Source organism: Mustela nigripes, chromosome 10 (assembly GCF_022355385.1).
Source record: "Mustela nigripes isolate SB6536 chromosome 10, MUSNIG.SB6536, whole genome shotgun sequence".
Classification (NCBI taxonomy): Eukaryota; Metazoa; Chordata; class Mammalia; order Carnivora; family Mustelidae; genus Mustela; species Mustela nigripes.
Genome location: NC_081566.1, coordinates 42,864,787 through 42,876,526, shown reverse-complemented (window position 1 = coordinate 42,876,526; position 11,740 = coordinate 42,864,787). Strand labels below are relative to the sequence as shown.

General features: G+C 51.9%; 1 protein-coding gene across 2 annotated transcripts in view; it reads right to left on the bottom strand.

Annotated features, from left to right (window-relative positions):
• Positions 1-5,446: 5,446 nt before the first annotated feature.
• Positions 5,447-11,740, bottom strand: part of MFSD4A (major facilitator superfamily domain containing 4A) — a 28,295-nt gene continuing 22,001 nt past the window's right edge. The window contains exons 7-10 of one of the 2 annotated variants that reach the window (XM_059413250.1): positions 11,504-11,651; positions 8,158-8,228; positions 6,808-6,928; positions 5,447-5,676 (exon numbers count right to left, since the gene is read on the bottom strand). In XM_059413250.1, coding sequence (XP_059269233.1) covers positions 5,621-5,676; positions 6,808-6,928; positions 8,158-8,228; positions 11,504-11,651 — 396 coding nt within the window. In that variant the 3' untranslated portion in view covers positions 5,447-5,620. The remainder of the gene's footprint in view (positions 5,677-6,807; positions 6,929-8,157; positions 8,229-11,503; positions 11,652-11,740) is intronic. The other variant, XM_059413251.1, reaches the window with a different exon arrangement.

The window sequence follows — 11,740 nt, the reverse complement described above, 5'->3', positions numbered from 1 at the left end:
TAAGTTTGGGAAATGGGGGTACCAACTCTTGGAGAGTCAAAATGCATTATTAGAAAATGGAAAGCTCTAAGAAATCCTCCAGTAAAAAAAGCTTATCTGGTCCACCATTTTCTTTTTTCTTTCTTTTTTTTTTTTTTTTTAAAGATTTTATTTATTTATTTGACAGACAGAGATCACAAGTAGGCAGAGAGGCAGGCAGAGAGAGAGGAAGGGAAGCAGGCCCCCTGCTGAGCAGAGAGCCCGATGTGGGACTCGATCCCAGGACCCTGCAATCATGACCCGAGCTGAAGGCAGCGGCTTAACCCACTGAGCCACCCAGGTGTCCCTGGTCCACCATTTTCTAATCTTCCTGTGGACTCCTTCTCCTGAGAAGCGTCAGGGCCATTTTGTTGCACTTTCTGTGTTTTTTTAGATGCCTCTAATGACAAAATTCTAGCCTAACAGCGGGTGATCTCCCAGAGCTCGCGTTTCCAGGCGGGAGAGAATCAGGAGCCGCTGGAAGGCGTTCACACCGGTTGTCTCTGGAAAGCACAGCACTGAGATACGCCCTGTAACCCGAGTCCATGAAGGGGACGCCCTTTGGGATCAGTTACCTTCCGAGGATGGTGGCATGAAAACCGAAACGGAGACATCATTTCTAATGGATGGAAAGCCCTGGCGTCGAGGTGGTTGCTGGAGCATCACACTGACGTCGGGATTCCCACTTACTGAATATGGCGCCGTCGTCGTCATTGCCAGAAACCCTGCGTCAAGGCCACTGTCCGCGTTGCCCAGGCCAGCAGCTGATGCTCAGTCCTCACTGGAACTCCTGGCAGCACCGGTTACTTTCTCCTCCTCGAGATAACTTTTCAGGATGCCTTCTAGGAAAACCACAGTGCCTCCTGAACTTCCTCCTCTGGCTTCTCTCACTTGCTCTGCTGGACCGGGTTCTTTCTTCTAACCTCTAGGTGTTGAGGAACCCCAGGGCTCAAGCTTCCAGACTCTCTAGAGTCTCTCTCTCTCGATGGTCTCTTCTCCAGTCCCAGGACTTTAAGTGCTATTAATGTATGTGGCCACGAAATTTCTATCTTTGGGCTTGACCCACAGCCACCCAGGCGCTCCAGCTTTTAAGCTCTTAACTTTGAAATTCCCCATCTTCTTGATACCCAAGGTAGCATCAAAAAATGAACATGTCTGAAACCGAACTCTTTTTTAAAAAAAATATTTTATTTATTTATTTGACAGAGATCACAAATAGGCAGAGAGACAGGCAGAGAGAGAAGGGGAAGCAGGCTCCCTGCCGAGCACATAGGCCAACGTGGGGCTCGATCCCAGGACTCTGGGATCATGACCCAAGCTGAAAGCAGAGGCTTTAGCCCACTGAGCCACCCAGGTGCCCCTCTTTTTTTTTTTTTTTTATTTATTTATTAGAGATCACAAGTAAGCAGAGATGCAGGCAGAGAGAGAGAGAGAGAGAGAGGAGGAAGCAGGCTCCCTGCTGAGCAGAGAGCCAGATGTAGGGCTTGATGTAGGGCTGGATCCCAGACCCTGAGATCATGACCTGAGCCGAACACAGAGGCTTTAACCCACTGACCTCGCAGGCGCCCCTGAAACCGAACTCTTGAGTGCTACCCCCTTCCTCTTCAGTGGTCAATGGCCTCGTCATAGGGCCAGTAACTCAAGCCACATGCCTTGGCATCATCCTGGATTCCCGCCTTCCTTACACCCACACCCCATCTGTCAGCAAATCCTGACTTTGAAAATACAGCTTGAACCCAGTCATATTCACTACCTCTGATGCTACCAACACTGTCTTAGCCATCATCCTGTCTTACATAGTCTAGGCAGTTATGTCCTTGCTGGTGGCCTGGTCTCACACCAGTCCCACGGTTTTCCCCACACAACAACCAGAGCATTACTTTTGAAAAGTGTAAATTGAGGAGGGCCCTCGGGAGGCTCAGTCATTAGGCATCTGCCTTCGGCTCAGGTCATGATGCCAGGGGGTTCTGGGATCAAGACTGTGTCGAGCTCCCTGCTTGGTGAGAAGCCTGCCTCTTCCTCTCCCACTGCCCCTGCTTGTGTTCCCCCTCTCACTGTGTCTCTCTCCGTCAAATAATAAAATCTTAAAAAAAAAAAAAAAATGAGGGACACCTGGGTGACTCAGTGGGTTAAGTGTCTGCCTTGGGCTCAGGTCAAGATCCCAGGGTCCTAGGATGAAGTCCTGCTCATCAGGGAGTCTGCTTCTCCCTCTGCCTGTCTACCTCTCCACCCCTCCTGCCCCGATAAATAAATAAAGTCTTTAAAAAAAAAAATGTGTAAATGAGGGGCGGCACCTGGGTGGCTCAGTGGGTTAAAGCCTCTGCCTTCAGCTCAGGTCATGATCCCAGGGTCCTGGGATCGAGCCCCGCATCGGGCTCTCTGCTCAGCAGGGAGCCTGCTTCCCTTTCTCTCTCTCTGCCTGCCTCTCTGCCTACTTGTGATCTCTGTCTGTCAAATAAATAAATAAATAAACCTTTAAAAAACAAATGTGTAAATGAGACTATGTGCCCTGTCTGCTTGCAACTCCCAATGAGCTCACATAGAAACCACAGAATCCGACTCCTGCCGTGGCTTGTGGGATCCGGCCCCTAGCTGCCACTCCCACCCATTTCCTGCCTCTGTCCCCACCTTCCCCACTGCACTTAAGCCCCGCTGACCTGCCGGCTGCTCCTCAGGGGACAACACACCCAAGCTGGCCAACACCCCTTCACTCACCCTGTCCCCGGCCCGGTGTCCGAGCGACAGGCTCTTTCCCGGTACTGAGATCACTGCTCAAACAACGCCTCCTTGGGAAGGCTTCTCAGAGCATCTGACAGTCCCTCTTCCCACTCCCTTCCCCCCGCTGCTTTTTCTTCCTCTGTGGCACTCCATGATCCCACTCACGTTCTTGTCCGCTTGCCTCCCGCTGCAGTGAGCCTCCGGAGGCAGGGACCCCTTGCTCAGGCTCTGCTTTATCTCTGCGCCTAATCAGGGCCTTGAACACAGCAGGTTCTCCATCAATCATTTAAAAACGAATAAAGGAATCCTCTGAAAGACTTCTAGACCACTCTGTCTTCCTTCAGTGACAGGCCAGCACTTGGGTGGATTAGAGTCCCGCCTCTGACTAGCAGAGGGACAGCTGGGAACAGAATGAGAACGGGATGATCTCCCGCGCTCAGAAATGTCACTCTTAGAAGAAGGAGGACCATTTAAAAAGCCCTCCTTGCTCTGAAACTGATTTTGAAGTGTGATATGAAAACATATCTGCCGTCTTTATTCTGATTATATATAGAAGGGAACAGTGATTCTCACTCCTAAGAGTTTTGCTTCTTCTAAAATATCAGCCATGTGAACCTACGGTTTGAGGGAGGCCACTCTTCGGGAAATATTTGGTCATTTGTTTCTGGGCTCCATATAAAAGAATCCATTGTCCATAATGGATACCACACTTATTAAATTTAAAATATTTTATTTCAGGAAAGGTACACTTAGATTTGTTTCAATCTTGTTTTCTATATCCTTAAATTAATCATGACACCTTAGATAAAGCCAGTGATTCTTCTAAACCTGTATCAAAAGGAAGGATTTTGTTGCGGTTTTTGAAAAACCACAAGAAAAATACAACTGCTTTCTTTTGTGTCCAGGTCAGTGATCCCTCCAGTTTGAGTGCAAATTTAAGTCTGGCAGCCAGCAAAGTATTTAGAGATCTTCTTAACACAGCACCCCTAGACCCTCAGCTTTCAAAACGAATTTGGATCTGACTTACAATAAATATGTGCCAACCCTAGGAGCAATTCTGGAGCTGCTAACGAGGAGGTTTTAAGAATAAAAATTGCTAACGTTGACGAAGCGGTTTTTCTGTCAGCCATATAATCGTTGCTTCAAACAAAGTCACTTTCTTACAGAAGTCCTTTGAGGTAGGGTATGTGCTTTTAGAAATGTCACTTAGATTTAAAAAAAAAAAAAAGAAAAGAAAAAAATAAAAGCCAGGCCGGAAGAGCGTCCGTGATCTGTGTGCCCAGGGTCACGTACACAGCTGAAGGGGGAGGCGGACGCCCCCACCAGGTTGGTTCCCCCTGGAGTCCCACCAGCACACAGGGTGCCAGTGGGGCTGGCTCACAGGACAGATGCTACAGTTCTGGGAGACACCTGTCCGTGTGGGGTGCACTGCTTACACCCGCTGCTGAGAACCTCACTGCACTCTCCCCGTTCATACCTGTACATCTGTACCGACACAGAGAACCTGCAGGTAAACGAATGTACACTTGCTGTGACAGCCATCTCTCTACCCACGGCCGCCTCGGTGCTCTCAGCCCTTTCCCAGTGGCGGGCTGGGGCCACCCTCTGCATTACTAGGGGACTCACTCAGGGCAGGAGGTCTCCCGGTGTGCCGCACTGTTTGAATGGCTCTGCAGTCCTGGCTTTTTGTTAAAGGAAACAAGCTGACACGGTATAAAGAGCTTTTTTTCCTCTATAAACGATGGAAAGTTAAAATTAGTTTTAAAATTAGAAGTTCTGGTGCTGTTTTTCCACCTTCTAGAAGTGCAGTCCAGAAAAACAGAACCTTCATCCCATTTTCCCGGAAACTTCGGGGCGGTTAGCATTGGTTGTTAGCAGTGGTATGCTGGTGGATGTTTAACAGTGGGCTCTTGGGGGGCAGGAGGGGGCGCAGAAGAAGAGCCAGGATCATAGCCTTTACCAGTTTCTGTGGGATGAATATTCCCACGTGGCCGATCTCTAGCCACCAAACACGTGATCCCTGAAAGTGCTGTCGGAAAGAGATGCTCAGAAGCACACCCTTCAGATACACAGATGCAAGACAGATTAAAAAAAAAAAAAAAAAACAAAAAAAACCCTCAAGGAAGTGATGAGTTTTGAGTGGTTATGACCTTTGTTTTTAATGTAATTAGTTGTAAGTTTCTGTAATTTCATTTTGAATAATGGCTGTGTGTAACAACCAGCTCTCGAAATGAAATTTTAACAAGGCAAGTCGGAGCTAGCCCAGCATACCACTGAATTAGGGTCCCAAAGATAGCAAGATCTAACTTTTCCTTATGATGTTTTAGATGTTAAATGAACTACTGATTGCAGCAACCAGAATCTGAGGGACTTCGGACTCTCAAAAACAAAAAAGCACATACACCCTTTGAGCATGCCAGGGAAGAGCTTGGGGTTTGTTTTCGACCAATTTAAAATATATTTACATCTAGCCATGATCTTTGAACTTCACAATTTCAACGTATACTTCCAAACTTCACCTAAAAGTGATCTTCAAACCCAGGCGGGGCATGGTCCATGCAAGAGAAGACCAACGGAGTGAAGCGTGTGGCTGTCTTCCTCCTTCCCATCTGGGTGTCCTGGACAGCTCTGACTAAAGGTCCAAACCAGGGAAGAGGAAGGGAACTTGAATATCCATCCCATAAACTTCTAATGATTTGCCCCAGGAGGATCCAGGTACCAGAAGTCAATTTAATCTCTTCTACCCAACCAAGGATTAGTGGAGAAGATCCCAGCCAAGGCATGGGGAGATGGCCCCCACGGCCTCCCCCCGCTGTCTGGAACACTTCGGTCTGTGCTGGCACCCAAGGGCCTGGCGGTCTCCGCCGGGCCCCTTCACCCAGCTTTACCTCTGGTAGCACTCTGAGCTTTCCATCCCTAGGGCTTTGTCCTGGGTAGGTACTACGAGAGAAAAAAACAGGTAGTGTGGCAGCAACGATTACTTCTGAACGCTTTCCCAGGCTTTTGTTCCTCTGCCCTTTCTACGGCTCGGCAGGGAGCCAAGTCCAAAGGCAGACTCACTAGTTATGGCAAACCAGAACCAGTAACCATTGGTGGAGGCAGTTTGTTGAGACTAGTGTGGACTTGGGGAACAGAGGTGACTTTCTGTCTCCCCTGAATAGGGAACTCTGTAGGTGTTGCTCCTTGCAAATTCGGGAAACATTTCTGGAACCTGAATGAAGTCTCCTGCTTAGCCCTAGGCTCGGTACCTGCCACCTGGGGAGCAAGGCCACAGCCAAGTGCTGACTGGGGGCCTCCCATCGGTCTTCTGGGCCTTTAAACTGAGTGGCCGCCTGCTGAGAGAGGACTGCAGATACCTGTTCCACTTTTTTTGTAATTTTTTTTTTCTTTTATGGAGAGGATGAGGGCTCTGCCTGGGCATGCTCTCTTAAGAACTGGCTCCATGCAGAGCTGATACGCTTGCTGGGGCCTTGAGATCTCTGGGCAGAAAGGCTGGGAGGCAGGGAAGCTCGGGGATATGAAAATAGCTTTGGGACTCCCCTGCCTGGGGTCTCCAGGAACCAAAACTATTCTTAGGAGGCATCTCTGCCCTGAAGGAGCTTTCCTTTGCCGCTTGGCCCGAAGGACCTCTTTTTGGAAAAGAAATCTGGACAGAAGTCAAAATCCTAAACTGCAAAGAGATGGCCAATTAGGCTTCTGGGCCGCGTTCCAGCCGAGGAGGCAGACTCTGCCTTTCAGGGCCCCGCATGGGCTGGAAAGAGATTCTTGGCCCGTGGTCCCATGGCTTGGTGGGACGCAGGAAGCCAAGTTCACAATCCATGCCCCTCTCCTCCTGGAGAAGGCATGAGTCAGCCTATCCCATTCCCTCCTGCCCTAAGCATCCAGCGCACACAATCGCAGGGCCAAGCAGGAAGAGGGGGAAAGGAAGCTGTAGAAAAATAAACATTTCCTTGCATTTGACTTGGAACAGAATAGCATTCGTGGCAAGCTAAGATCTAGGGCATCTCTCACAGTTCCCCCCTCCCCACCCCCGTTTTCCTCCTCTTGTGTAGACACAGATTCTTTCCTTACCTGATGAGAGTTCAGGATGCATCCTGTGGAAAAACAGGAGCAAGATATAGAAGGTGAAAGCCAGACAACCAAAGATCACGCCGCAGACCAGGAAACTATGGCTGCCCTGAGCTTGGAATATCTGCCAGAGGGGAGAACAGACACAGACCGTCATACCATCGCACGAAAGGGGGACAGCGGGCAGCAGCTCTCCCTGACCCCCCGCAGGCTTCTCAAGCTGCAGCCCCGGCACCACCCCAATGGGCAGGATCATGGGCCGGAGGGCCACCTTGGCCTCGCTTCAAGGTTATGTTTCTGGAGGAGGCAGAGATCCTGCTCTGAGGCAGGGGCTGGATCCCATGACCCCTGCCGTCCCTGCTGGCTCTTGTCTGGGATCTTCTGGAAATCTCCATCTCTTCCTTAAAAGTCTGAGCATAGGGTTTCTCTATGCACAAGACCTGCCCAGACTTTGCAGAGGATTTTATGGGTGTCCCTTTATCACGGAAAATGTAAAACAGAGGCTGAAGGAGCATATGGAGCTCCCAGGGACCCATCACCTGACTTGAACAATTAGCACCAACTTCCTCGGTACTCCCCCCTCCCCGCCCCACTTCTTCCCTAGATTTCACTGAAGCAAACCCCAGACATCACGTCATTTCGACACAGACCTTCCCCCTCCGGGCAGGGTACCAGAAGAGAGAAGGAGGGCTGTGATTAGGGCATGTGGGAGACCGAGAGACCTAGGCTTGAGCGTCCTGTTACTTATTAGAAGTCGGGCTGACCGAGGGCAGGTTGCTAATTTACCTGACCTTCAGTAACCCCCTTTGGAAGAAGGACAATGACAATTATATCAATATATATGCCTTATACTCTTTAATAAATATCAGATTTTTGTCCCCCTGGTGAGCAGATGAGACATGGGTCTATCTGAAGAGAAGCGGGAGGGCTGGCCCTTGATCGGGGCGGGACTTGGGCAGGACAGCTGGGCCCCGTGGAGGGTGGCCAAAGGCTAGGAGAGGTGGGGTGGGGACAGTGGAATGAGAAGGGGAGGGAAACGAACTCCCGACTCCATCAGTCCCATCCCAGGCTCTGGGAGCTAACAAACGTTCCCACGGGGCCCCACTGGCCGCGCTCCCAGACAGGCCTTGTGTTTGCGTTGGACTCTACCCCCCATGCCTTCCCATCTCCAAGTCCCACATTTGGAAGCTCGGCTTTCCAAGCTGGCTCAGAGGCAGAAACGGGTCACAGAGCGGGCCCTGCCTGCTGGGCGGGACCTTCAGGGAAGGGACAGCTGCTGGCTGCAGCCTCCCGCCCGCTTGGAGGGGGGGCCCCCCAAATGCTGGCCCCTTCCCTTCGAGCTTCCCCACATACCGAGCCAACCAGCATCTGGAGAACCATCTCGCCAATTCCGGCGCCCGTCACCAGCACTGTGGTCGCACAGCCTAACCCGAAGAGAAGGGTTTGGGTCAGTCAAGGCAAATCAAGGAGACAGAAGTCAGCTGGTATAACCCCAGTTATTTCTGGGAAGACTCCGGAAAATGGTGCGACGGCCTGAGAAGACTACTTCGAATTTCTCAGATTTCTCACACTCTGGCCCTTAACTTGGCTGTGGGAGTAATTGGGTCCTGCTGTCACGACGTTTTCATGGTTCTAGAACCTTGAAGTCCTCAGGTTTATCTTGGCGGTGAATTCCAAGTTGCTCAGCCTGGCATTAGGAAGGGTCCTTCCCAATCTGACTGCCACCTGCCTTTCCAGAAAGCTTTCTTGACCCGCCCTGGGCAGACGGATGGCCTCCCTGATGACCACACCTCTGCTCCCTCCGGCAACATGGCACAGACCTTCCAAGTCCAAGCTTCCCAGTCTGGCTCAGGCCCCGGGCTACTAGCCTTGTGACCTTAGGCTCGTTCTCTCCCTTCTCTAGGACTCAGTTTCCTTCTGTAAAATGGGCACAAACACCTCCACAGGGTTGCCCTCTGGGAGGTCCTATGCAGTACAGGGACGTCCTTAGCCTCGTGCAGGTGCACAGCGAACCCTCGAGACCCCGCCAGCTCTCAGTCTCATCCCTTCAGGATCGAGTTCCCAGGCTTTCATGGGGGTTTGCAGGGCCCTTTATAATCCCTGCAGAGAGCTCAGCCACCTCTCACCCCTGCTCACGATCTCTCCTCCTCTCCCTCCCACCGGGAGAACCACCGGGCTTCCTCCCGCTGCCCACTCCTGCTGGAAGGCAGCTTCGGGCACGCTGCACCGGCCTCCCTTCCTCCTCTGCATCTGCCAAGCTGCTGTTCATCTTCTAGCTCCCTCCGTTAGACCTCCTCCAGCACTCTTCCCCCGGCCCCAAACCCGCATTAAGCTGTTCTTCCTCCACTTCCCCCGGCAACACCCCCCACCCCGCCCTTCTTCCAGGTCCCCCACTGTCTGTCTACAAACCCAGGAGACAGGACTGTGCCTCGAATTTTAGTTCAGAGGCCAACATACAGTAGACGCTTAGTGTTTTTTGAATAAAACAGAGATCATCTTTGTTGACTATGGGCGTCAAGGTCTTCTTGCAGACTGGCTTGTATTGGTCTCTCTCTCTGCCGTTGCTGTCACCCTGTCCACGGCCCCACACCTTTCCCTGGAATGCCTTTCCTTTCTCCTTCTGCCTTTCCGGATCCTGGGCCAGCTCCCATCCCATCAACTCCGTGAAGCTGTGTGTGGATTCTACACCGGTCGCTCCCTTCTCTGAATTCCAGTAGCATCCACGTCTGTTCTACTCATTCACTCGAAAACCCTCCAGTACTTTCTGTGCGGCAGGTGCCAAGCTGAACACCTAGAGGACTCAGGGGACTTAGAGTTAACATGTAGATTGAGCAGCGGTTAAGCTGCTAAGTCAAGTGTTCTACATCTCCTCAAATGCACAAACAATCCTCCAGGTAAGTACGTGCGCCCTATTTTGTAGATGAGAAAACTGAGGCTCAGAAAGGGGAAGAAAAGGGAATCGTACAAGATCACCAAGCCTGAAAGCGTGCAGGCAGGACTGACGTTCCAGGGCCCGCAGGGAGCATGTCGTCGAGGAGAAGACACAGATACAGAAGCTGAGGCAGATACAAAGGGGAAGGGTACAGTTTTCCAAGGGGAGTTCAGAGAAGCTTCCAGAAGGGGTGGGCAGGGACAGGGCAGAGTGGGCACTCCGGGCAGAGAACAGCAGGTCATTCACCACGGCTAGCATGCAGGCCCTGGGAAGCAGCGGGACGGGAGGAGGCGTGAGAAAGGAAAAGAGCCCCCCAGGAAGCCAGGAAGGCCGCGGCCGGCTCTGTTTCACAGGGAACCCTCCGCAGCAGTGCAGGGGCGACAGCTTCCCAAGTGGTCCCAGCCCGGCGGCGCTTCAGAGCCCCTGGAGGCTCTGGATCCGTTCCATCGAACGTTGTGGAAACAAAGGCCAGGCCTTGGGGTTTGTTACAAGTGCTCCAGGTGATTGTAGCAGCATTGAGAGCCACTGAGGGAGGTGAACGCGAAGGGGACAGGCCAAGACCTGCTAAGGGAGGGAGGCAGGTCATCAGAAGCTGGGAAAAGCTGGGCACCGTGAAGGATTCTAAGCAGGCACCTGCTGGGAAAGGCCTGAACTACGGCAGGGATGGTGAGAGAGGAGAAAACGGATTTGAGAGATCATTTGCAGGCAGAATCAACCAATACCAACTGGTGTTATTATTACTGTTATTCCATTTGGCTTAGTTCATTCATTAATTTCTTTTTAAGTAGGCTCTGCGCCCAAGCAAGGTGGGGCTTGAACTCACGACTCCGGGGTCAGGAGTCACATGTTGTATGGACAGAACCAGCCAGGAGCTCCTAGACTCTTACGCTAGCTGACCACTTAGAACTCAGGGATCTTCCGTGTGACATGGGATACCCACGTTATTTTTCTGCGTCATTTACTCACTTGGGGTTTGGAGATCATCCTTAAACTTCCAGGACCCAGGCCTCCCATCTCTTGTTACTGTGGGTAGCTGAATTGGTCTTGGCTCTATGACTCTGCCCCCCAACCCCCAACCGCACCACACCTCCCCTAAAGAAATCACTCCTCTTTGACGTTGGGTTTTCCGACACCCTAGGGCACTCTAGTGGCTTCTACGGGTAACATTAAGTGTTCGAAACATAATTATTTTTAATTAACTCATTTTAAGAAAAAATATTTTGCTATGTGCAGCTGGAAGGCTCCAGAAAGAGGAGGAAGATTAGTGGAGAGAATTTGAGGGTTTTTACATCAAAGAACCCCATCGTCATAACCCTAAGTCAAGTGCAGAGCCGCTGTTCCACTCCTCTAGGCTTCCAAAAACACCCAGAAGCACAGTGGAGCCAGGAGCTGCTGTCACTGAGCAGTGATCAACCCCTTTCCAATGCCATCACTGCCCTGGTCTTGGGACTCGGAATTTCCAGCACAGCCATGATCGCCAGCTGCGGGTCAGTAGGCATTACCACGGGAAACAGAAAATAGGAACGAGAAGCTTACTGCTTCTCAGGGCCCCGAAGTCAGGGGCCCCAGGTGGAGGGCTGCAAGCCACGTGGGCCCACCTGTGAAGCGGCTCCCAGCCCAGTCCGGAGGTTAGTGGGGGCCCTGCATTTCGGGGAGGGGGCAGAACAGCGAAGGAGCCGGAATATACCACGAAAAGGCAGGCCGGGCGGGAGGACGTGGCACCCATCCCGGGAGGACGCTGGGGGCTCTGCACCTCTGGCCACCCACCTTTGTACTGCAGAATGTCCTCCGTGTAGGCCAGCATGCTGGGGAACGTGCTGCTGAGGAACAGGCCCAGGCTGGCTGTCCCCACGAACAGGAAGGCGACGTTGTAGGAGAACACGAGAAGCACCAGGAAGGTCATCACCACGCCGACCTTGGACAGTAAGGACGGAGGCTGTTAGCCATCGGGAAGAGCGGGGGGGGGGGGGGGGGGGGGGGGGGGGGGGGGGGGGAGAGGAGAGG